At 40.1% G+C, this 27,362-nt stretch overlaps 1 protein-coding gene across 5 annotated transcripts in view; it reads left to right on the top strand.

Annotated features, from left to right (window-relative positions):
* The window catches only part of NTRK2 (neurotrophic receptor tyrosine kinase 2), a 208,354-nt gene that overhangs the window by 95,619 nt on the left and 85,373 nt on the right, over window positions 1-27,362 (top strand). For all 5 annotated transcript variants that reach the window (XM_065045879.1, XM_065045881.1, XM_065045878.1 and 2 more), the window contains one exon: window positions 24,449-24,637. In XM_065045879.1, the coding sequence (XP_064901951.1) occupies window positions 24,449-24,637 (189 nt within the window). The remainder of the gene's footprint in view (window positions 1-24,448; window positions 24,638-27,362) is intronic.

Raw genomic sequence — 27,362 nt, 5'->3', positions numbered from 1 at the left:
AAGCATATTTATAATGTTCTACTAGAAGGGGTTTATTTATACTAGAATTTACTTTAAACTGACATTTAATGTACTCAGAGAAGTACTGAGATAAGCTGTTGAGCAGTTTGATGGGCAGATTAATTGGGGGACTGGAGAAGAAGCGCTGCTGGGCCTGTATTGGTGTGAGGCAAGGCATATAATCCGGTCTGTGAAGTAAACACGTTCATGTTAAATTTGATGGAAGGTTTGAGCAGTGGCCAGGTCTGTGTTGCAGACGAGCACGTTGCAGAGCCTGGGGTCCGTGCTGCACTTGCTGCAGCTGCCTGCCATGCTGGGAGAGGTGGGGGCCCTCACAAAGCCTGTTCCTGCAGAAAGGGTGTTTGGGGACCACGTCTTTTTTCAATGGGAGTCATGTGAGCTCACTGCCAGGGTGGACGGAGGCTGCTGTGACACATGTGCATGACAATATGTACGTGTCTGGGTACCCTGACTTGTTCAAGGCAGTCCCCAACCTTTCCACCACCTTTGACTACCCGCTAGATCTCTTCACTGCACAGCAGTGAAGGAAACCATTAATTTCAATGGGAACAAGATCCTTGGGGGCAGCAGACAGTGCCAAGAACACCCGTGGACAGCTAGTTGGAAACAATTCCAGCTTCAAATAGTTCTCACAGGAATTGCTCTTTCTTTTTTGACAGCTGGCACAAGCACTAGAAATCTATGTCTTTCCTAGGGTGCAGCCAATCCCTAAGCACATTTTTTCGAAGATTAAAAAACTTGTGGAAGTTTGCCATGTAGGAATGACCAGTATGCTTCCTGCTGGCTCTTTACTCAACAGCAGTCGTACAAAGATCCACATTTTCAGTACCTTCACCTGGCTGGCCGTTATAAGTGGACAAGTAATCACCAGCATGACGACCAGCATTTTGCAGCTTTTTGAATGCCTGAAAACTTGCGAGTGGTTTGTAAAGTTGGAAGCCATTACTGGACAGATTAAAAAATGCATCTTTTCTGACATGTTTTTAATTCATCTTCCTTTTTTAGTTGCATATCTTACATTTGAAATAATTATTAAAGGATTGGGCAGTGAAGTATTTTGTTCATTTCAAAAGAGAACCCCAGAAGTTTACTTGAAGGTTTTTAGTATTTTCTTCTGCTGCTCGTTCTTCTGCTTCTACTTCTTCTTCCTTGTCGTTCTCTCTGGCTTCTTCTCTTCTGTCCAGTTTTCAGTGGTTCTCTCTTTCCTTGTCCTCTGTTATTGAGAGAGCTCAACATCCTCCTTTGTGAGCTGTGGTAAGCTCTCTTCTCCATAGGGTGCTAATGTGCAAAGTCTTTGAATATCCCTTTGAAGGACTTTGCCGTCATTATGTGATGGTGTAAATTATTCGAAATTATAATCTGTGGCCCACGTTGTGCCAGGTCTGGTCATCTGATCTCCACAGCAAGTATTCATGGCTGGAAGTACTGAGAATTATAAATACAGCATTATAGGGGTCACAGAGAAGATTGGTACTGTGTATTTCACATGTTTCACAGCCCATTTGCTTATCTCACTTCCATGGGAATGTGTATCCCCAAACTTTTCAAGCTGGCTTCCATTTGTTCTATTTTTATTTTTTACATACAAATTAAATCTGCTGTGAAAATAGAAAATGATGCTCTAATTGGAAATTAGTGCAGCTGTTTAGTTCCACAAGCATGTAGACTGTATGATCAAACTTGCAGAAGATGTTACTGTCTTTTAATCAGACCTCAAGGTTAACTGGTTAACTTATTTTCATCAAAAACAGATAGATTGAAAGAGCCCACCTTAGAGTGTGTATTGTTTTGATATGGTCATGCCATATCCTTCTAATTTTAATAACATCCTTCCATGATTAGCTATATTTTTGCAGCTGCAAGAAGTGTGGTGGATAAGCACATGTGTCCTGGCCTGGAGCAGAGTTGCAGGCAGTATAGAGCCAAATTGCTTTCATTTTTAAGAGGGCAATTCTCCCATAGTCTCTAGAGGCAGCAACTCACAGACATACTACTAAGCAGATTGTGTCTTCATATAGGACGAAACTCCTCTGATCACATACATATTTTCACTGTAGCTTTGTTCCTTGGCTGGAATGACAAGAACAACCATACAGGATTTCAAGGAACTATCTGATATTCAAGCGAGTAGAGGGTGAAGTCTTGGCCTTCTTCTGATGGGTTTGATTCTTCCTTGATGTAGGCAGTGTAGCACTCACTCCTCAGCATGTCCACAAAACAGGAAAAGAAATCCTGTTTTTTTTTTCCCCTGAGTTGTTTGTGTTTTTCAGCACAGCTATTTAATTGATACTAGTGGCTTTACTAGTGTGAAAGCAGAATCAGGCTGTCATGCCACTGCACAAACCTGTGGCCAGAGTCTTTGACAAATACATTTGAAATGTCTTCACTATGATTCAGAGCCCTGTGTTCCTTGCTCTTTCTTAGATTTCAGGTTCAACTTAAAAATAGGAAGAAAGTCATTCTGCTGGTATCAAAGCATAGAACTTAAGCATTCTTTACTAAAATCTATTTTCACATGTTGAAAAAGGTAATATGCTAAATGATAGCACAAAAATGCTTTCTCTCATAACATAGCATCACATCATAAAAAAATAGTTTGCTGTAATCCATCAGCAAGCTGTAAGTCCTTTCTCCCCTCTAATTCTTCATGTTGAAACCATTTTGTATTTCTTGTAAACAGTAGACAATTATTGTTTTTATTCCAAGTACTGCCATAATAGTTTGGACAATCTATACTTACAAAAAGTGTACTTGACAAACTTACTTTTAACAGGCCAATAAAGTTTTATAATTCATTACCAATGTGTCTTTCACTGTCTGTAAATTGATCACATCTAGTATTTCATTAGTAATTGTGCAGCGTATTGGAAAATATGTGAATCTTGGAATTCATCACCTGTTACCTGTTGTTACGAATGTGATTATTGTTGTTTCTGTTTTCTGACAAACATTGAGATTCAACTCCTTAATTATGTTTTTATAGCATCTTGAATGGTTACCCTATTTAAAAAACACCCTCTTCCCTGCCCACCCCCTACCCCAAACCTGTTTGCAATGGTTTTATTTCTATTTAATTTAATTTAAATGTATGTGTGTTAACATGAACATTCAGTCAGGTGTGTGTGTATCCAGATCTAATGACTACGTAGTTGACAGTTGACCATAAGACAGCAAGTTTTACCTGTCAGGCCATGCTTCATCTACTTAGAACTTAAAGCAGAAAAAGTTGGTTCATTGAATATTCAAGTAAGCTGTGTGCTGATTTTCCAAAGTATTTTGAGGAGACATCACTCCTGTGATTTAAAGGATGTGTTTTGCTTTGGGATGTCTGTTTGTTGGCCTGAACCACCTGGATTTCTTGACAGACCTAACGAAACAGAGTACACAAGAATGTTGAAATGGTTATGTCACAGTTTAAGCCCAAGTTTTTCCCTTTTTTGCTTTTAAATACAGCAGGTACTATTTTCCCATCAATTTGACTGCTGTATTTGGACTATAGCAGATGAGAATATTGCATTACATGTTCATTTACTTGTTTCTGAAATGTTTGGTCACATCTTTTCTCTTCTGGGAGCTCAGCACATCTCTGAACATTGTACTGAATCTGTTTTGTATGCCACTAGATAATTTCAAATTTTTCACTTATTGGCACAATTGTCATGTTATGTAGTGTATTTAGTTATCATCCTTGAAAAACATGCTTTTGGAACTAATATGATGTATCCTTGCTTTCTAGAAGAAACAGGCTAGATGTAAAGGTCTTTTTTTTTTGAAGAGAAGCTTCCAATAAGACTTGCTATTACAGATAAATTGTGATAGTGATGAAACTGGTAGATACAATTATTTTAAAGAAAGTATGGAAACAATATAAAATATTAGAGTCATGAAAATGCTTTATCAAGTAGAAGAACATATTGAAATTGTGCTATATTGGATATTTTCTGGGCGATGGTAAGCTTGCCATTAAAATACTCTAATATAGGGTTTGTAGCCTCAGCAGAGCAGGAAGTTATTGTCTAGGGAGAACAATCAAAAAATGAAGCTGAGCAAAAGCAAAAGTGAAAATAGACATTTACCCAGGAAATTAAGAAGTCAACAGGATAACAAGTAATATAAAGTCTTGATAATCCAAATTAGTATAACAATGCAAACTGGGGTTATTTTTTTAATGAACATTAATTGTAACTTAACAGTGTTCTTGTAGAAATAAAGTCTTTATTTTGTTCTTTTAAACAAGAAAAAAAATAACAATGTGTTGGATATTTGCATCTTGATAAAATGTTGTTTCTAATTGCTACATTAACATACTGCAAGAATAAAAAGTTAATTTCATAGGTTAGTTCATAATTCTGTTACTATTTTAAAACTATGATGAATTTAAAGATAACCCTTCAGGTTGAGTAATTGGTATTTCTTCCTATTTTATGTTTGCCTTAAGTTGCACCAGGGGAGGTTCAGATTGGATATTAGGAAAAACTTCTTCCTGGAAAGGGTTGTCAGGCATTGGAACAGGCTGCCCAGGGAAGTGGTGGAGTCACCTTCCCTGGAAGTGTTCAAAAGACGCGTAGATTAGGTTCTTAGGGACACAGTTTAGTGCCAGAGTTGGGTTAACAGTTGGACTCAATGATTTTGAGGTTCTCTTCCAAACAAAATATTTCTATGTTAGCAATCAAGCTCTGAAACAAAAATACAATGCACGTAATAAGCCATCCTTTGTATATTGCAGTTTCCTGAGAATGGTTGCAAAAAGTCACAAAATTCTGGTTTCTGATATTTAGATAATTCTATTAAAAGACATTTTTGGCAATATGTTTTAACTATAAAAAGCAGATACATTGTGCAGATTTCTAAACTAAGTGTTCTCTAGAGTGTTTGTTGAAGGTGATAGATACTTTAGATTTAAATGATAGTGTTTTGTTTGGCTTCTGAGTTACTATATCCAGAGCTCTAGGACTTTCATCATCAGAGCAGAGTTAACAATAAAGAAGCCAGAGGTCATAAGGTCTATAAATAGAGAAGTGAGTTTCAACTAAAATAATTCCTCCAAAATGTAAAACGGCAGCTCATAGTGCATGAAACACAAAAGCAGGTAAAGACAATTGAACAGTGTGTTTGAAGGAGAGCTGAAAATGAATTCGAATTAGAGTTGCTGTTTGGTGCACAAGTTGATACTGCGTTTAACATGAATGGCTTGCTCTGGTAGTTGAAAATCAGTAATTTAAAACCCACTTGTTTGCTCTAGTTATACAATTTGCTTTTCTACTCTAGTTTCAAATTCATAGTTTATTCCCTTGATACCATCATTTTTCATTATAGCAAACTTCAGATATAGTTCCTCAATACATTGCAATTGTAATCAATAAAATCCCAAACTCTGTCTCAAAATAAATTATAATATGAACGTGGCAGGGTCTTTCGTACCTGTGTTTACTCTTGCCACATGGGAGTGCTGTGCTCTTTACACATCCAGAACAAGCAACATATTCAACTGGCTGTTCTAGCCATGACACCTCCCCAAGGGAGCTCATGTGCAAAAGGAAAATGCACAGGTGTGTGTTGGGAACCAAATGTGAATGACACCACAGATCATACATATTTCATCAATAACTCTTAACAGCTGATATTAGGTCTGAGAAGTTAGACAACTGAAACTGGTGAAACTGGTGGTGAAACTCTTTGTGACCAGTTGGGCAGGTGATTGTGTAGTTTCTTGATGGCTAGTGTGATCCCACTGAAGAGTCACCACATTTTCCTTGGAAAGAGTTTTAGCATAATTTCAGTGTCTACAACATTGACGCTGATGATGCTTCAGGAACAGATACATCATCCCTACCTCAGGGAACATGTTCCAAGAAAACAGCTAGTTCTATATAAACCTTCATCCAAGGGTGTTTATTTCAGTTTGTGGTCAGCCAATGCTGACTTTCAGAGGGTGTAGGGAGGCAACTATGAAAGCTAAGGCCTCCTTAGAATTAAACCTGGCAAGAAGAGTCAAGGACAACAGGAAGAGCTTTTTCAAATACGTAGCAGATAAAACTAACACCAGAGGCAATGTAGGCCCACTGATGAACGAGGTGGTTGCCCTGGTGACAGAAGACACGGAGAAGGCACAGTTACTGAACGCCTTCTTTGTCTCTGTCTACTCTGCTGAAGTCTGTCCTGAGGAGCCCCATACCGCTGAGGCCCCAGAGGAAGGCAGGACAATGGAGGAGTTTGCCTCGGTTGATGAAGACTGGGTTAGGGAGCAGTTAGGCAGTCTGGACATCCATAAATCCATGGGTCCGGATGGGATGCACCCGCGGGTGCTGAGGGAGCTGGCTGAGGTCATTGCTGGACCACTCTCCATCATCTTTGCCAAGTCTTGGGAAATGGGAGAGGTGCCTGAGGACTGGAGGAAAGCAGTTGTTACTCCAGTTTTCAAAAAGGGCAAGAAGGAGGACCCGGGTAACTATAGATAGGTCAGCCTCACCTCCAGCCCTGGGAAACTGATGGAACGACTTATCCTTGATGCCATCTCAAGGCATATTAGGGATAAGAGGGTCATTAGGGGCAGTCAGCATGGCTTTACCAAGGGAAGTGGTGCTTGACCAACCTCATTGACTTTCATGAGGACATAACAAGATGAATGGATGATGGCAGAGCAGTGGACGTGGTCTACCTTGACTTGAGTAAGACATTTGACACAGTCTCCCACAGCATCCTCACAGCTAAATTGGGGGAGTGTGGTCTGGATGAATTGGTAGTGAGGTGGACTGTGAACTGGCTGAAGGGAAGAAGCCAGAGAGTCGTGGTCAATGGGGCAGAGCCTAGTTGGAGGCCTGTATCAAGTGAAGTGCCTCAAGGGTCGGTACTGGGGCCTGTATTATTCAATATATTCATAAATTATTTGGATGAGGGAATAGAGTGTACTATCAGCAAGTTTGCTGATGACACCAAGCTGGGAGGAGTGGCTGACATGCCAGAAGTCTGTGCTGCCATCCAGCGAGACCTGGACAGGCTGGAGAGTTGGGCGGGGAAAAATTTAATGAAATATAACAAGGGCAAGAGTAGAGTCTTGCATCTGGGCAGGAACAACCCCAGGTTCCAGTGTAAGTTGGGGAATGACCTATTAGAGAGCAGTGTAGGGGAAAGGGACCTGGGGGTCCTGGTGGACAGCAGGATGAGCATGAGCCAGCACTGTGCCCTTGTGGCCAGGAAGGCCAATGGCATCCTGGGGTGTATTAGAAGGGGGGTGGTTAGTAAGTTGAGAGAGGTTCTCCTTCCCCTCTACTCTGCCCGGGTGAGACTACATCTGGAATACTGTGTCCAGTTCTGGGCCCCTCAGTTCAAGAAGGACAGGGAACTGCCAGAGAGAGTCCAGTGCAGGGCAACAAAGATGATGAAGGGAGTGGAGCACCTCCCTTATGAGGAAAGGCTGAGGGAGCTGGGTCTCTTTAGCTTGGAGAAGAGGAGACTGAGGGGTGACCTCATTAATGTTTACAAATATATAAAGGGTGAGTGTCACGAGGATGGAGCCAGGCTCTTCTTGCTGACAACCAATGATAGGACAAGGGGTAATGGGTACAAACTGGAACACAAGAGGTTCCACTTAAATTTGAGAAGAAACTTCTTCACAGTGAGGGTGACAGAACACTGGAACAACCGAGGGAGGTTGTGGAGTCTCCTACTCTGGAGACATTCAAGACCTGCCTGGATGCCTTCCTATGTAACCTCATCTAGGTGTTCCTGCTCTGGCAGGGGGATTGGACTAGATGATGTTTTGAGGTGCATTCCAGTCCCTAACATTCTGTGATTCTGTGATTCTGCAATGTCTTTATTCCAGCAGACATCCTGGCATAGACCTTGCTGCCTTAAACTAGATTTCCCCATTGTTTTTCCAAAGATGCATGTAATGTAACCAATTTTAATGCTTCCTCGTATGATGCTGGGGTCAGAGCTTAGAGATTAGCTCATACCTTTCTGCTCTAGATGGTCTGTGAGTGAGGGTTAACAGGGCTAGCCATGTCAGAGATTCCCAGTGCACTTGTGCCTAATTCATGCATAGTCATAAGAAGTTGGTTCACTTCTGCTAAATTTCTTAAGACTCCTAGGAAAAATCCAAGGGCTGTGTGTACCTGTGAAGATTAACTTAGAAGAGCAAAATGTGAAGTCTTGATAAGTCTGTGCTTTGTAGAAGAAAACATTTACACAAGTCTCCCATTGTCATTCAAATTCCAAACAGTGTATGTTGCCTTAAATATGAGAGACAAAAGTTAAAGCATGAAAGAACATCGGTGTTGGCTTCCTCATGGTAAGCCCTGCTCATTGATTTTTCTATTAATCTCGGGTGATTAGATGAAAGACCTAGGAGTTAGTGTTGTCTTCTGCAAGCCGAAAATAATTTTTTGGCAGCCCGAGGTACAACTTCTGCATTGTACCATAGCTGTCTGCCTGTCTTAGTGAAGTCTGTCTTCTGGATACCAAATAGCCCAGTGACCGATATCTCAGTCCTGTGAAGGCTTCTGCCACACAAGGAGCAGCTCTGTGTTGTTACTAATGGCTCAGCTGTCTCATTTTTCAATACATGTAATGTTTTTTAAATATGACCCAAATCATCAGCTCTGCATTTGTTTGCTTACAAGAGTGTGAATCTAAATCAGGTAAGTTGACTGTGAATTGACTGAGCATTTCCTGTCTCCGGTAACCACCAGGCTTTGAGGTGTGATTTTTGAAGCAGAACTTGCAGAGACCAGCTTTCTACTTGCTGTGTGGTGCAACAGGTTACCTTTTCCCATATGTCAGCATTCTTTTTCCCTTGGGAGTTGGCATAATCTCTTTCCAGGTAAAGAGTCACACTCTATCACTCTTCATCATCGTGTTAAAAAAGGTGTGAAGGGCCACGTGCCTCTTCAAGAGGAAGGCAAAGATTTATCATAACTGCTTTTCCTTTCTAAAGAGGATGCCAAGTTTCCATTCCCTGCTGCTGCTTCACACTTTGTTGGAACCTGAATGTGTATATAACCCTGTTGCTGTTGAACTTGACTACCCTGGGGCCCAAGTTAAGTTGTTACTTGTCCTAAGGAGCTGATAGTGTTGCCTCTGGAGGCAGTTTTTCCTCGCTGTGGGGCTCTATCATTTGTTACTCCAGGGTTCTGGTCTGAACTCTGCCCATGGTGAGAGCGGTTGTAACCACTAGTGATTTGTAGATGGCCCACATGATAGCAGTTTGATCAGTCATTGCCAGGAGACAGATACTCATGCCAGGAAAGGGCAACCTTTGGCAGATGAAGCAGAGAGGCTGAGGAGTGATGGCAGAGAGACTGAATTATCCTGTCATCAGTCTAATTACAAAGGGTTTGATTGGCTCTAGGAGGGGAGTGGAAATTCCAAAAAACTTCTGATTTTTTTTCCCCCATTTGGAGACATTCAGGTCTTGCTTCAGGTGCCATAAATCAGGCTACTGTGAGATTTATTTGTTTAATACAGGATATAAATGTAATTTTAACTTACTGCATTTTGAAGGAGTTCCACCTGCATGTTGCAGGATGCAGAGAATCTGTGCACATGCTTGCATGGTTAAACCAGAGCCCTGGCTCTGACCCCAGGTAGAGCACAGCACTGTATTCCCCTATAAAATAAATCAGGAGTTTTTATTCATCCGAGATTTTTGTCATCGCTTATGGACAGAAGAAATTGTGCATGAGTGTATGGACCTAACTGGAGTCACATCCTTTTCTCGCTCAAGTAATTTTATCTGCTTCAGGATTCTAGGGAAGGCCACATTAAATTGCCCACATTAAACTGCTTGCTTTGGCATTCTGAAACTTTTTGTTGTTACTGCCTACACATTTCAATTGCAATTGCAAAGCCTGTGCAGCCTGATTCTCCCTCATCTTTCTTTGCATTACGTTTATGTTTATACCATGTGACTGTAAAATGCTAACAGATCATCTGTCCAGCAACCGATATATCTGCATGGGATGCAAAACCATGAGAAACTCAAAGTCAGCAGAGAGTAAGAAAGGTGTGAGTCAGATCCTTAACCAGTTCACATCAGCTAAGAGACCACCTTAAATACTTGCCATTCGTAAGTACTACTACTCCCTACTATTTGGGAGTGGCAAATTTTAAAGCTTGAAATTCACTGTCTGAGAGCATTTGTAGAGGTAAACATCTTAGGTCTTGCCAGACATTTAACATAAAAAAGAAACGCCAACAAACTGAAGCAATGCAGTTTTAATTCCAAAACTGTAAGGTTTAATCCGTAATAGCCAGATTCCGTGTAAGATATGTATTTATCTGTAGTTTTGTTTTTTCCACAAAATCATCTTTTAGGAAATTATGTAGGTGTAAACCAGTGCTATATACTACAGTTTTAGTGAAGTGTTACTAACAGAGAGAATAAAGTAATCTCATTTTTTTTACTATTAGTACTGAATGAGTTTGTGTATGATATCTACTTTGAAAACTTTATTTAGAACCCAGATTAGTGAGTTTAATTAGTCACAGCTAGTTTATTTTAAATTCAGGACTTGAATGTCTTTATGTTGGTGTTTGAATCATTAGTACTATATTGATCTTTATTTTGTGAGTGATAGTGATGCCTAAATATATTTTTCCTTAAATGTTATAAGAAATATCCCTGAGTGTGAATATTATTTTTTTTGTAATAATTTATTGTCTATTTGAAGTGAAATGGTGCCAGATGGCATTGCTAGTGATACAAAACATCAGAAATCTGTTGTAATCATACTCTTGAAAATGAAATGTCATTTTTAAAATGACATCTGTAGTGAGAACCTATGCTATTCTTGCTTTCTCACAAAAATTTGAATGGGTGAGTTGCTCAGGACTTAATTTTTCCTTCATTTTGCAGGCTGGTGAGGTAACTTAGATGTTTCAAGTTGTTGTATCTTTGGTCCTTGTGTTTTGCTACCACATCATGAAAACATAGAGAAATTGTCTGGTAAAGTAAGAAAAGCTGGTACTGTCTTAGCAAACCAAATTCTAATGCCTCTAGAAACTGTATTGGAGAACAAAACCATCCCAGCCTCTCAGTTGCTGAGCCATGTAGAGGAGGGAATGGAGATACTGCAGGAGGGATTCACTTCTGCTGGCTCCCAGCCCAGTGTTAAGTGCTCTGCAGCAAGCTGACTTGTCTGCCTTGCATCCATCCCTCCTCTCTAAGTCCACATGACTGTGTGACTGAAAGGTGAAAGACCGAAATCTTGCTAATTTTAATAATCCCAGCAGTACTGTAATGAAAACCTGGCTCCATAGATTTTATATTTCTGGTAATGTGCAACAAATTGTACTGTCTTTAACTCTCTCCCTGGCAAAATGCCCACTGACTTCAGTGGGATTTTTGTGTGAGCGTGGCCAGAGTTGGAATTTCAGGTTTTGGTCCTATATTAATTTCTCAGGAAGAAAGAGAAATGGATTTATAGATTTTCAGTTAAATATTAGGAAGACATAAAACTGTCATTCTCCATAATGTAGTGATACAAATATGGGCAATCACCTTTTTGGCATTGCCTCTTGGGAATAATACAGATCTATTACTTTAACCCATTCCTAACATAATTCATGTGCAGCCATATATTATAGTTGCTGCCTTTCAGTGACACAACTAAGTGCCACAGCAGAACAAGACTTCATTTGCCAAAAAGGTTGTCGTCATTCTTAATGCAAAGACAGCAGTCCTGATTCCACTGTCATTCACAGGGATTTTGCACCATTGTCAGTTTAATAAATTACTCTTGATTGATATTAAGATGAAGGGAATTAGGCTCTTGATATTGCTATTTCACCTTTTCTGTTCAAAGGTTTTCATGCTTCACGTTTGGTTTTACTCTTTCACCCTACCCCAAAATTTTTTTCACTGCATTTTTATGAGCTAGCTAGTTGGAGCTTAGCATATTATTTTGGGTAAAAAAAACAACCAGACAGAAACCAACCAACCAAACCAACCTCATTTGGCAAAGTCAAGTAACCTGTAGAAAAATCTTCAGGCAGATGGTTTCTTCATAAAGACTGTGAAAATGAAAAACTTTCAGTTTACTGAAATTTTGTTATAAATGTGAGGACTCAGGAGAGTGAAATACTAAGTGATTATGTTTCTGCAAGGGAGTCTAATTCTTGGCTATTTAGTATTGGTGTGCCTGAAGTGAGGGTGTGCGTTTTTCATGCATGTGGGAAGTGTATGTGTCTGTCTTTTGCAGTCTGGTCCTTTGAGACCTGTTTTTTTGTGACCATTACAGACAGCAGTTTTGAATCTAGTCCAGTGCAAGAGAGGATTGTGGCTGTGCATGGTTTGTTTTGGTTTGCAGTCTCTCAAGGCAAGATTATTTTTGCAGATCAATTCAGAGATACACTAATTAGAGAAGTTTATATGTCTTCTGCTTCAGTTGGTGCTAATGTTCTTCATGTGTTCATTAGATTCATACAGAATTACAAAACCGTTTTATTATGCTTTGTAGTAGTTGCTTCTCGTGGTGATCAGAAGTAAGGCTATGTTATCAGCTTCCTTTAACAGTTCCTTTTTGAGACTATTTGACTTCCATGCAAATCTGTGCTGATAAATCTGTTGCTAAGAAACAGCCATGACTAAACTTTTGGTAAAATAAGAAGTTACAGTGAGAATAAATGATTTTCAACCTCAAATACTTGAGTTTAAGAAGTTCTAGTGTATTTAATGCTAACATATAAATTACAATGTCACAGGAGGCCATGTGGACAATTGGGAATTGAACATTATAAGGTGAAAGGAAGCTGTAGACTTAAGAAAACCCGGGAGATGTTAGGATAAGAGAGAATAGATGAGCCAGGTGGTCAAGAGAGAATCAGTTAAAAAGAAAAAAGCAAAACTCTTCATAAAGGAAAAAGTGAGTAAATAAGCAGAGGGGGCACATCAGAAAAAAGCTAGGGGAGAATACTTAGTAAAGCATTCAGAAGTAGCAGAAGAAGCAGAAGTAATTTATGAAAATATTATGTGCAGCATTCTAAAAAAAAAGATAAGCACTGCTTTATTCAAAGCCCTGCAGAATAGAAACAGTGATGCTATCAATATTTTAACAAAACTTCATTGTGGTTTCATGACCAGTTTTGTGACCAGTTTCAGAATTAATGTGTCCATTTTCAAATCTGCTGTAGCAAAACTGTCAGAGCTTGGTTTGCAGCATAGCCACCTCTGGGATGGCTGAGCTAGCTGGTATGATGCAAACAGCTTTGAGTGTGGGGCATTTTCCTGCTTGCCATAGACACAATTTCAAGGAAAGCTGGCAGGAGAGAGGTGACAGGAGGAATCTCCAGCAGATGAGGCATCATGTGGCAAGGAGGAGAAGGTGTCTGCAAATGGTAGTAGGGGGTCAACACCTGGAGGCAACTCAGTCAAATTTGTGCAGCTAATCCCATAGCTTGTGAGTGGTGGAGCTAGGACAGAAATTTGGCATGTTGCCTTTTCATGCATGACTGTCATTTGCTCTGCTACAGTAATTTTTAGGTCTGTATTTGAGCAGGGTTTTGAGTATGTAAAGCTTCACCGACTTAGGAATTGTTTTTAGAGAAAGAAAGATGTTGTTCAGAGGCAATTCAGCATCCTTGATCTGAAGACGTATTGGCAGGGATATTCCTTTGAATAGTCTCTTTATCTCCCTCCCATCTCCAAAGGTGAATTGTATTTTGAACAATGTCCCAAAAGATCTAATTGGTCATAATCCAGAAGTCTGTAACTGTGGAAATGGAGAAGTGATTAATGGAAAGCAGTTACTTTTCTTTATGATTTCTTAGATGCGCACAAAACCATCAGATGCTAGAGTGACTCTGTTGCTAAGGCCATTCCACATTGGAGAACATGGCAGATGCTTCACTTGGGTATCACAAGAATTTCTAGTGACACATGATTGCTGAGCACCAAAAACCTTCCCTGTAAATGGTTTTGGCCAGTCTCTTTCCAGCCAGCAAGGTTTTCTGAGCAAGAGCTGTGACCTCTGAAGGCCAGCAAGGTGTAAAGTTGCTGAGTGCTGTAGGGACAGGGGGCTGTAGAGAAAGCCACTGAAATGGCTGCTGTGGCAGAGACACAAAAGGAATTAGTTTCATTATTGCTAAGTAAGCTAATATAAATAGGAATAAAATGTCAGGTATTGATGCTCAGGAAAGAAAGTAAGCTATCTTTTGCTTTGTGCTGGAGGCCGGTTTTGGACAGCCTGTCTTCTGCACTGAAGCTTCCTGCCCCCCTAGCAGTCCTCTCCCAAACGCCAGATACTGCCTCTCCAGCACTGCAATATTTTGGGCCATCAGAACCCAAAGCCTATTGACGCAAGGAGAAAGTGAACTAGTTGACAAGAAATAGATAATGGAGCATTAGTTCACCATCTTCCTGTGCCATCCTCTTCAGATGTAGTTGGGCCTTTGAATTTTGTTTTCAAAACCTGTTTTCAAGGATGGGGAATGTTTGGAGATGAAGAGGAGCCAGTCCAAGAAAGCTTTAGTTGGGCTGCAAGATCATTTCAGTGAGACCTGAGTAAACAGCAATACCAGATTTCTGCAGATGTTGTTTGTAATTCCAGCATGATGTTTGGGTTGACTGTGTGTAGTCATTTAGTTTTGCTTCTTTGCACATTGTCACATTTAAAGTTAGCTAGTGTGGCTGTAAATGAAAAAATAATTGGAAACTATTATTCTGGAATGCTTGTTGAAAGCAAATTGAGAGGTATATTTCAATTCAGGACAGTATTGACTTCTTAATTCATGCAGTTTTGGGGAATCTTACACTCACAAAAAGTGAAAAGTGAGTCTTCATGTTACAGCGTCATACTGTTAACACTTCCACTAATGAGAACTTCAGAAACAATTAAGGGGGTAGAACTCACTGAAATAAATTGTTTGTAAAGAATGCAATTAAATAATGTGTATTCTAGTAGAATAACCCACTATAGATTGTGGATTCGTACATCACTGGTGTGTTTCTCACGTGGCTAAACCTATCTTGATTCTGCAGCCTGGAAAAGTAACGCGCTAATGTCGTAGAGTGTATTTACTTTAGTGATATATGCTGTGTATTTGTTGAGCTGTAGGCCTCATTCAGTTCTGAACAGACATTAATAAACATTTGATGAACCCAAAGTATTTTCTGTAAGACCATTCAAGGTCCACCTTTTTGTCATTATGGAAGATTAGGGCTGAAAAGGGACATGGGAGATTCTTCCCTGTTCTAAGCCTGTGTCAGCTATATCTGTATCTTTCCCAACAGATATTTTCTTGTGGCTTCAAGATCTACAGAAGTGGAGATTTCTGAGTCTTGTATAAGCAATTAGAGTGTCTGAGGATGTTTTCCTGACTTTTTACCTCAGTCTTTGTTGATGCACTTTTGTGATGAAGCTTTTTCATTCCTATCCAACATCAGCACTAAATAAAAATTGTTCCCTTCCATGGAAAGGCTGTCCTCATGTACCTCCTTAGACTTCTGTTTAGGATAAAAGAAATCCCATTCCTACAGGTTTTGCTCAGGTGTCCAAGTATTTATAGATTTTCCATATTATGTTTTCAGCTGATTTTCTTGGATGGGAGAGGCCTGTAGATAGTACCTCTGTACTCCCAAAAATTAATCAGGGAGGGTTTAAAGAAGAGAAATAATTTCATTGGTAAGGTGTTGTAGTGTTTAATTGTTTGTTTGTTTTTTAAAGCATACAGACAACAAATACAAGTTCAATATCAGGGAGCATTTCTTCACAGTTGAACATATCTGCCATATCATCTAACCATGTCTAACTAAACCGTATTTGGAAAATTATTCAAGCTGACTACTCCAAATAGCTTTGCTGTTCTCTCAGATAAAAACTCAACTGCAAAGTTAGGATGGGGAAACGTGTGTTGCTTCTGTACACATTGTATTTGTCTTCTAGACAACAGAGGACCTCATTCCCAGCCCTAGCACTTAGATTACTTATGAGAAGTGTGGAGGGAAGCAATTGTTAATTAAATAGTTTTTAACTGAAATGAAAGACAACAAAGATTTAATTTGGAGTGAATTATTCTTTCTTGCTTGATGCCAACAAGTGCATTCCAGCTGATCTTTTTTCTTATTGCAGTGATTTTTCATGGTAGTATTTTTGAAGGATTGTAATTTTACCCGTGTTTCCAAGATATCCAAACCTGCAGGTGGCTATAATGAATGGTCTTGGTGATCTATATTAAAAAAGATAAATCATTTTTTCTTTCCGTCTTCCACATTTTCTGCTGCCTTGTATCCTTCTCTGGCTCACATATTCGTATTGATTAATACACTACATCCCTGCTAGATTTTTGTCTCAGGTCTGTGTTTCATTTGACTACCAATAATGAGAGGTAATAAATTCTTCATTCTCTATGATAGGGCACATCATCTGAGCTGCACATACTGCAAATGTGTCCGTGAAGCAGTGGGCAGCTGTATAGCCAACATTTATGCTACAGCTGAAGGTGGGTTATATAGTAAGTCCTGAAGGGCTCTGTGATTCGCCAGCTGGGGCTGGCAAGTTCCTCTCGGGTCCTGATCATGACTGTGACACAGATCCCACCTGCAGCGCTAGGCAAGTCAAAGAGCCATGCAGAACTCCTCATGTGGCCTCCAAATTGGGAATAATAGTTGCACATACCTCGCCAGGGATGAACTGTGAGGATTTATGGGTTATGGTGCTTAAGAGTTTGAAGGTGTGTACCAGATTGTGGTTGTAAGGTCTGATATACAAATGCCTCCCATTCTGGCTGAAAGGAGAAAGAAATTGGCAACCTTTTTGCCACAGGCTGAGGCTTTGCTGGTGGCATCCCTGAGGAGAGCTGGCCCTGGAGTGAGACCGAGGCAAAGGGGGGGTCACGCACCCTTCATCCTACACAGACAGTTCTAGGAAATACAGTATGTACTAGAGACCTCATGCTTTTTCTTTCTGGGTTTTGCAGTGCTGCAAAGGAGGTTTCTTGGGTTAACTGCCTTGTCAATCTGTTCCAGACCGAATCACCTGTGTCTTTGCCCCAGTGTCCTATAGGTCTCATGGCTTTCAGGGAGTGATTTGCATTACGAAGGGGTTCCCTAGGCTATCCTCTCTGTTTGGAAACCTCCCTTGCAAAACTGTGACCTCTGGAACGTTCTAGGCTTGTGTGTAAAGGGATGTGTGATTACGTGCATACAGGGGAATATAGATGATGTTGAGAGAAGAAAGGCAGCTGAAATGAACTGTCTGGCATTCTTGCACAATCATGATGCAGAGTAAAACCAAAGCAAAGAAATATGCAGCTGTGGCTCTCAGATTCAAAGCCACAACAAAAAGGCCTAATGAAATCCTTGAGTGGCTGTAAGCTGTGTGCAGTCATTTCAGTGGAAATTACCCAGGTTGTGTGTTTGTTGCTCTCTAGAGGAGTTAGGTATTTGAAATAAGTTTTCCAGCAAGAGTAACAGGCATTTTAGGGGAAGGCAGTTAAGTTAGCTTGACTGACCTTTTGACACCTAGCAAACAGGGAAAATTTGGTACTGTAAAGCTGAATAACATACTTATTGTTTCATTAGACTCCAAAGTATGCATTACTTCAATAATTCTACATAGGAAATAAAATAATCTGGCACTGTAACTTATTTGCTCTGTATGAAAGTGATACAGGGATAACAACACAATTTAGTCTTCTTGTGGAGCTGCAAGAATTGAGGAAAGACAAAACTGATTTTTCACATGAAAACGAAAGCAAACCACCTTGGATTCTTGATCACCCAAATGAAACGTTATGTCAAAGTAGTGTGGCTTCATTGCGAATCTCCACCTTGTTTTGCAAGGTTGTAAGCGAACAGATTCCTAAGGGCTGCTTCTTGAGTTTAAACCTTTATTTTCAGCCACTTAATCCTCCAAGAGACATCCAAGGAACCCTCTTCCTTCTTTTATTCAGAAATGGTTAGCAGTGCACGATGACAGGGAACAGAGGGATTTTCTGGGTGTGGGGACGTTCTCCAGCTCTCTGTTCTGGTTCCTCTGACTTCTTGGGAGCATGCTGTTGGATGAGAACTGAACTTCTTGGGCAGTTTCAGAAAGTTTTTCTGATGTCATGTGTCAAGAAGCAACTGAGTACAAGCTTAAACAAGCCCTGGTGGGTGCAAATCAATTAAGCAGATTAATGATACCTGTCAGAAGATGTGAAATTATTTATCCTCCAAACACCCAAGCCTGGCAAGTCTCAGTTTTCTGAGTCACAGACTTAATGTCTACAGTGTGTTTTTGGCTCAGTGTGCTGCACTGTAATGGAAGGACATGGACTGTTTGATCTGTGAAGAGCAGTGTGATTCAGCAGCGTGGTCTTGAGTATAATGTTGCTTGGGGTGATCTTACTCCTGTGTTTTCTCCACCACAAACAAAGAAGGATTAATCCCATAATACTCGTTTCACGGCTGAGTGTGACAGTGACTATTGAGATTACTTCACTGAGTCTGAGGGTAATAGCTGTTTTCTGGGGAGCTGGCAGGGACGGGGATGTGAGATGAGAAGGGCCAGTTAGAAGGTGGGGAGAGGCAAGAAATGATATTGCTGCACATAGCTGAACTGAGAAAGCATAGGAGCACCTTGCCTTGAGCTTTCCTTCATTAAAAGCATCGTCAGCTACAAAGCAAAGACTATCATTTTAATAAGCCCACTCTAGATTTGCAGAAGAATCTGACTTTACTTTGAGAAGCTACATCAAGGAAAGTGACACTAAACTGGTTTCTCTTTGAGAAGCTTATTCAATGGCTATTATTTTTTTTCCTTGTGTTCTATTTATGGCTTTTTATTCAATTCCCTGTATTCAGCATGCAGCATTTTAAGAGACCAATAATACAAAATAATGTTTCTATAATTGCATTACTTTCTATTATACTGGGCTCTCTTATCCAGTCTAATAGAGTTGTGTGAACATAATTTGATATCACAGTTGCAGACAGTTGTTAAACTTAGGAATGCAAAGGAATATTCAAAAGTAAAGCTTACAGCACCTTAGTCAGAAAAAAAAGTGCTAAGCTGTGATTTATAAGTTGTCTTCCAGAGGGAGTGAAAGGTAAGATAGTGATTCAATAGCTAAGCTAAAAAGATGTCTGTTCTAGTAAGAAAGTTAGATTCCAGCTTGATAAGAGGAAAAACTGAACGTCTGCTCTTGCTGAAGAGTAAAACTTACCTTTTAATCATGTAAAAGAGAAGAACTTAGAATCTACAGCAAATATTAGAGTCTCAAGGGAAAAGAAATCTTGTATAATTGCTTTTTCAGAACAAAGTATTTAACTAGTGAAAAAATACACCCCTCCCAAAAGAAAAAAGAGACATTATTCAGTATGGCCTCATAATTCAATAGAGGTGATGCTGAATGATGTGACATGCTCTCACTGTCCTGCTCTTGACTTGATGATGTGCTATTACCGTGCCCAGCACAGACTGATCCCTGTTCCCAGAGGACATAAGAAGAGCCCGTGCTAGCGTGAGGTCAGTTGAGAAATCTTCCTAGCAGTCAACATCATTTTTCATGGAAGGAGGCATCACGGCACAAAATCATCTCTATAAACAATCCTCTTTACCTGAGCTGCCTTGTAATACTTGCCTGAGCAGATGCATCCTTATAACTAAGCAGCTCCCAACTACAAAGCTAAAATTAGCTGTTTTTTTTTTTTTTTTTTTCATTATTCCTGTTGTTTTCCAGTGTGCCTGAGCCATTAGTAGTGACTTCAGGGGCAGCTGGAGTGATGTGTGATGCACAGTAGTGTGTTGTGAGGAGGCTGTGGGATATTGTAGCCTTCAGGAGATTTTGTTAGAGCTTGGAGCGCAAACATGGAGAGTAGATTGCTTATAACTTTGACACAGTAGGGGGAAGGAGAACTAGATGGACACTGTGTTTGCTTGTGACCATCTAAACTAAAGTCTTTGTGCTTGCAAGGCTATGACAGATGCAAACAAAATCCATACGTTCTTTCTTATTCTGCGTTTGAGAGCTTCTCCTTTTTATTTTTTGTCTGAGCCTCTTACCTGAGTCAGGCTATTATTTGCTTTGGGACTCTTTCTGTACTTTGACACACACAAAGGTCATGTGGATAACTCCTGTGACAGTCGGTAGTCAGGTGTGTTGCCACAGCCAGCTACCTAAGGTTTAGGAGAAGTCTTAAAATAATGCAAAGCAAAACGTAGACCAAACAAATAGCAGTGTAGATAGCTGTTGGTGGTATGCATGTTAAAAGTGCATTTACTCCGATGGTGACAGAAACAGCAGGAAAGGCTATATTTTGTAATCATGAAACTGCTTTTCCTGGCCAGAAATACCAGCACACCTTGAAAATAGTTAGTTTTATTACTTTTTATTTCTAAACCTAAGGAAATGCACATTCATTGATACCACCAAGGCCAAGAACAGTGCAGAGATCCACTGTTCAAGAGATAGCACAGAAGTGGGTTGTATTTCAGGAAGGGGTGCTGCTGATGGTAGTGAAGGTAAAACCATGACCCACCCCAGCAGTGTCTGATTGCTTCCAGTTTTCTGTGGGTTGTGCAGTAAGAGAAATTTACTGTTTCTGCCTGTTACCATACCATGTGCTGAAGATTGATTCACACCTTAGGGATATTGGAAGTATTTTGGCTTTATTCTATCTTGTCAGTTTCAAATATAACTGGTTGTCTTCACGTCACCACTTTTCCAGAGAGCTGCTGTTTTTTGTGCACAGAAGGGCGTTTTCTTGGGCCTAGGTAATGCAGAATGGATGGGTTTTTAGCCCAGCATCAAAAAGAGGAGAAATTCAGCTCTGCAGCATATAGCTCTCATGTTGCTTCTACAAGGCAGGCTACCATTTCTCATCTGACTCTGGCTTCTATCTTCTTAAGATAAGAAATATGCTCTAAAAATGCAATCAAGTGAATATGTTGGGCACCACATTTGAAGGTGAAGAGGGCCTCTGCAGTTTTCTTAAAAGCTCTACCTGACTGTGAGTCAGCTGTTGGCAATAGCTAATGGCTACTGACAACCCATGATTTTCACTGCCATCAATGACGTTTTGTCTAAAATTTTCAGATTTCAGGTATGAAACCAACAGTAGATTTTATAAAAGCCAGAATCAGTAATAGGTGACTGAGGGAAATTATCATACTTATTCTGCCTTTGACAAGTAATTCAGTGACCCCATTTCATCTGGATGAAACGACACTTTAAAGCGCTTTAAGAAATTACCCTACAATTTGAGCTCAGTGCATATTCGGAAAAGGGCAGCTCTAGCTTCTTGTCAGTTCAGGTAATGCCTTGCCTGTAAATGTAATGTGGCTTAGTGCATTCAAAAAGTGAAATGTAACTTCATGCTAAGTGGATAGTCTGGCAAATAAGTAAGTGTGGAAACAGTTTATGTATCACTTTGCTCACATTGATGAAAAGGTCCCAGCAAAGGGTAAGTTTGAAAGGATGTGAATTCAACTGCTTCTGATACACAAAAATTTCCATCCTTGTCTTAATTAGAGAAGAAATATACAGGAAGTAGGATTTTGGAACCCAAACAACTACTTCCAAAGACCATTACATGAGATAATTACTTGCTAATAAATGAGAGGGTTCACTAAGTGACACAGCACCAAGTTCCCAGTGTTTGATTTTCTTAAACTGTTGTACTGCCAGGAATTGCTTCGGAAGTCACCTCATTTTCCAGATTTTCCTCACCTACATCAGAGAGCAGAATATACTTGGAGCCTGCTTCATGCTGCACAGAAGACTAGTTTTTACTAGTTAGCCTAATTGAGTAAATAGATTTATTGAACAATTGTCTACTTTTCACCTGCAGCACTTTGTGGTTTATACAGATTGAAAAAAATAGTTCACCGTACAAAATTGGGTATTGGAGTAGGGCAGAAATGATTTGATGAACAAAATGAGTTTCTATTCATTATCCCACTTTAACGTCTAGAAATGTGTAATGGTCACTTTTCCAAGCTGTCACTGCATGTGTGGTAGAAGCAAACAATGACAAAAGAGCCTCCTTCTGTACAGCAGAGAACAGTAGGGCTGTAAAGGACTTAGAGACATACCTCTATTAAATTACAGAGCCAAGACAATTTGCCCATTTGCTGTAAGAGAAGGGATCTGACCCTCACACTAAAGCTGTATTAGTATAAAAGGACTTTATTTGCCCGAGAAAATGTGTATTTGTTGGCCTGCTTTTTGGAGCCATTAGCTTGACATTCAGAAGGTTTATAGAGACATAAAGATGATGCTTAGAAAAAAGTGAATGTGGTTTTAAATGGGTATGCACTCTACTGCCACTGCACAGAATTCTCATGCACCTGAAAAAGGCATTGCGACTCCATATAAGTATCTTGTGTGCCATCTGAGGGACTTTTTCCCACAGTTTATTAGGCTCTGCACTTCATTAGAGGAATCTTCACCAGAAACTCCTAATCCTGGCAGCTTTCCTAGTAGAATCAGTCATTTGAGGATCTGAGTGATCAGTAATGACAAAACCAGCCTTGGTATTAGTATTTCACTTGATAAATTGCAGAGATCTAGGCTTCAGTTACATTTGTCAACAGTGACTTTCCAGGGAAGTGCAAGGTATTTGAAAAATTACCTCTAATGTTTCAGGCTAGGGGGGAAAGTACTTTTTCAAACTATGAGAACATTTCCCTTATGCACCATTAAACCAACTGGGGAGAAAGAAAAGCAGGACAGGAGTGGGAGTACACTTGAGTCTCTAAAGGTAGGGTTGGGTAGCCACATGCCAAATTATCTAAGTTATATTCCTAAGAGTTATGCCATGTAACAATAAAGTGGTTTTTTTAATGATACCATGAGACACAGAAAAGCAAGAGTTTCTTTTCTTTAAAGCCACCCGTTCTTGGCTGCTGCGTCTGGGCATGTCCTCATTCTCATCTTGTTCCTTAACTGTGTGTGTGCTGTGGTGGATCCTGCACATCTCTGTCACGTCCTTGAGAAAGTATCTACAGGACCTGATGCTAGTCCCCATTCTCTCTCTGCAACCCCCCGTACCTCCTGCAGACACAGATGACATAGACAGATGCCACAGACACAGTGTGGCGAGTCACTCAGCTCTGTTTCCTCTGCACTATTCCTTCTGTCCACCCCAAAACTCAGCCTGGGCATTCAGTGTTTTTCAATGGTGTGACTGGCGACTTGGAGTAAACGCAGATTTTCGTTGTCCGCAGGGTCCTCTCTGCTGCCCCTATCTTGGGGGGGCATTAACCTCACCTGCCACTGCTGCCTGTGGGCTAAACGCTGGTGGTCATCTGAGGATGCTGTTCCAAGCTACACACTTCCAGAGGGCAAACTTTTACGTCTGTTTCTAGCATTGTCTTTTAATTGTTACAGTTAGAAGATGTGAATGCCACTCCAAAAACCTGGGTTAACACGAATGGAGAATGAAGTGAAATGTGACATGCATGATATCTGCAACCTCTTAATTGGGCAGATTAGGCAAAATGTTGTCACTGCTAAATGGTGATTCTGGTTTTCTTTGAATACTGGATGTAAACTGGAAGATGTAATGAGGAATTTAAATAGCAGGGTTAGATGGTAAGAGTTCAAATGTTACCTATGCTGAACTCTTTGGTAGATCAAAGGACCCTGAGCTCGCAGAAGTGGAACGCTGTGCCAAGCAGGACTTCTTTTTATCCATTTACAAGGTTTTATCTACATGGCGCTTTCATTAAAAATATAAAGCACAGAGTGAAAAAAACAAAATAAAAAACCCAAACCCAAACAGTCACTGAATTACTGATAAAAGTAACCTCTTTGTGAAAGGTAACTAGACTCAGGTATGGATGGGGGAGCTAATGGGGTGTTCCCCTTGGCTGGATGAGCCTCTCTGCAGTGACCTGAGATTTTGCAGTGGGGTGGAATGTGTTTTTCCCCCTGCTCTTCTTAGCATCTGTTATGCACCTTCTGTGACTGTTTAGATTGTCCCCTTTGGATTTTGGCTCTCAGCTGTATTGTCTTTCAGAAATAACCAGCCTGCCACGTCAGGATAAGTCCATGTCCTCTCTGTCTTTTGTCTTGCAATAATACCACCTCATAGGGAGAGCAGGCATTCCTTGGATTTGTGGCAATTATTGCTGTGTGATCCAAGCAGGGCATAAGGTAAAAAAGTTAACGTGTGTATTTTATAGCTTATTTCTAAGAATGACAGAAGAAGTTCAACAAATTTGGGGATCTTTCCTGGTGACAGATTATGCTGGACCCTGACTTATTTAGTCTAGGTGATCTGCCAGTACAAAAATTTGCTTCACATTCCAACTCCTAATGGAAAAAACCCACTGTTCTCCAGCTGCACTCAGACATATAAAATTTCTGAGGTAAGGTCAACAAGGCACACAAGGAGAGCTGTTGACTGTGGAGATGGAGAACAAATTGGTCCAAAAAAAAAAAAAAGTCTGCAGGTGGGAAACCATGTCCTGATTTACCGCAAAATCTTTGTTTCTGACTCTAGGTCCTTCTTCAGTTATCAGCAATGATGACGATTCAGCCAGTCCCCTCCACCACATCTCAAATGGCAGTAACACTCCATCGTCTTCTGAGGGGGGTCCTGATGCAGTCATCATTGGGATGACGAAGATTCCCGTCATTGAAAATCCCCAGTATTTTGGAATTACCAACAGTCAGCTCAAACCAGACACCTGTAAGTACAAAAAACTGTATGTGTTTCAGTCATTCATTTACCTGTGCAAGTGCTGGGGCTCCTTAACAGAGCTAGCAGAACAAAATACTCTAAATTCCTGGGAGTGGAAGGGTGGGGTTAAAATGTATGCAATTTGTTAAAGGTACATGGGATGAACCGCTTTACATCTGTCAAAGCCAAATTCAGCCCTTGTCAATGAAGTCAGCAGTGTTATACTCAAAGCCTGATCCATATTCCATCTAAGTCACTGGTAGCTTTTCCATTGATTTCAGTGGTCTTTGGCCAGGCCTATGCACTGAATGTCTTCCTGGGAGAAAACAAATCCTGAGTCAGAAGCAGGAGTCAGTATTGTTACATACATGCTGCTTTTAAATTGATCGTGTTGTCAATGAACATGACCTAACTTTGAAATCCAAGTATTTGTAAAGCTATAAGAATGGTAAGGGTTAAAACTTCAATTCCTTTAATTTTATTGTATAATTCAACCTCTACAACTGAAAAGACGTTGAAGTAGAGCAGAAGTTTGCCTGATGGACGATAAATGTCACATACAAATTCTTTCATGTTCAGCTAGAAGCAGGTGAAATGTGAAAAAATATGAAGTGTTAAACATAATTAGCTATGAACAGTTTAAAAAGAGTATACCTAACTTCAGCTGCTGTTCTTTGAACCTAGCAACAGTTTTAGAATTGGACATCTGAAACATTGATTTTTGAACCAGTGATTAGCATTGCAGCAGATGACTGAAAAAATTATTGTGAATAATAGTAAGTGCAAGGCTTACTATTTTTCATCGGTACATTAAGATCTTTAAGTGTTTCAGATAAGGTTGTTCCTGCATCTTTTTTCCTCCTTTTGTGTGTGTGTGTGTGTGTGAATGTAACATACATTTCTGAAGTGTCACTGGAAGTCTGGGCTGTTTCTTGTGCAAAGTTGCTCCAGAGATTCCCAGTATAGCTGGTGAGCATTGGGCTTGCAGCTGAGAGACACTACATCCTATCTGTATCCTACCCTGAATGATATCGCTTCATAGCACAAACTGTAGTCTAGGGGCTTACTGCCAAGGTCAAAAACCTTTGCCTCCAACTTTGCAAAGCTTAAATGCTCTAATAGGAATCTTTCTTGGCCTGTGCACGAGGGCAAGCATACGTATGCTTATGAATGACTTCTAAGGCTGCAAAGACTGATGCTGGACTACCTAAGTATCTTGTGAATATTAATGCTCATCCACATTTAGATTGTTGCACTAAGCACAATCCACAGAAGGATGTTGCAATGCAAGAGAAGGTCTTTTTTTGCCTTTTTATTATGCATCCCTGATGTTCACTCTCTACCATAGCTTTTTTGTGTGGCATTATTTTGTGTTTGGAAATGCCCCATTATCTCTTTTACTAGAGGATATTTGAATAATCTGACGTAGCATATGTGGTGGGATGCAGAAGGTAATCACTGAATTACTGATACTTGATCAGCACAAAGAGAATGTTATACAGGTGCATTCTGATTTAGAACATGAATTCCTGTGAAGAATAGAAGCCTCTAGGGAATCAGAAATGGGCAACATGCCTACTTGATCCATCTAATATTGTATAAAAGGCTATGCTTTTAAATGTGAGGCTACTGTACCTTTGTTCCTAGCTGCATTAGACAACATTATAATTGTTTAATTAAATATTAGTGACTACAGACTATTTAACTTTCGGCATTAATGTTGAAACAACATACATGCTGTTCTGGGGAAAAATCCAAACTGTACCAAAACACAGACTTGTCTCACATTTAGTGAGCTGCACATTAAGTACAGAGGCATTAAATCACAGCTGACTAGTGGTAAGTAGGTCCTGATCCTAAAAATACGTAGGTCTGTTCGGTTTTGTGTGCTGCAATGAAACCCACATGGTGTCAGGGAAATTCATCACAGCACATGAAGTTCAGTTTGTGCATAAATGCTTGGAGGATGATGCTCAAGACTTTGCTATGGTGCTCTGGGCAGATCGTAGAGCTGATGCTCTACATTCTGCCACATTGCTGTGGTGGTCTCAATCTTTGTGGTTTTATTGCTTTAGCAAAGAGAATCAGGTAAACTGTGACAGCGTATAAAACAAGGCAGATTTCTCCTACCACATTGAGATCTGTCCAATAGAGTGTAATTAAAATTGTCTCAGGCAAAAATGGTCTTCCCATAAATAATTTCACATACGCACTCTTTCCATCTCTCTCACTCGTTTTTTATTACAGAGCTGCACTTGCCCTTTCTTACCCTGGCAGCCTCCTCCTGATGTGTATATCTGGTATTTATAAACCTCTAAGATAAGTAGCTCTCCTACCTTTTTCCTGTTTACAATAATGCCAGCTCCAGATGTCATCTGGTTTATCATCTCCAGCAATATAATTAACACTTATGTTTATTTCCTATCTGGTCTACGTTCCATTGTCTGCTAGCATTAAAACCAGCAATCACTGACAGTCATGCTGGAAGATTTTCATATGTATTTAGTGTATGCTGGTCTGTGGACAGAGGTGAGACTTCAAGCTAGGTATGCACATCATATGGCAGTTTTCCCAGAATTTTCCCAGAGTACGTCTGCTCTGAGTAGCAAGTGTGGTTTCTTTTTTATTATCTACTTAGGCCGTGTTATGACTGTTCTAGCTATCCATTTCTAATACAGTGTATCGAACTCCATTAAAAAAAGTATTAGAAGTGTATGTGTTTAGAAGAAAATGA

The sequence above is a fragment of the Columba livia genome, chromosome Z, assembly GCF_036013475.1.
Source record: "Columba livia isolate bColLiv1 breed racing homer chromosome Z, bColLiv1.pat.W.v2, whole genome shotgun sequence".
Taxonomy (NCBI): Eukaryota; Metazoa; Chordata; class Aves; order Columbiformes; family Columbidae; genus Columba; species Columba livia.
The sequence above is the reverse complement of the archived record's forward strand: the minus strand, read 5'-3'. Positions and strand labels throughout refer to the sequence as shown.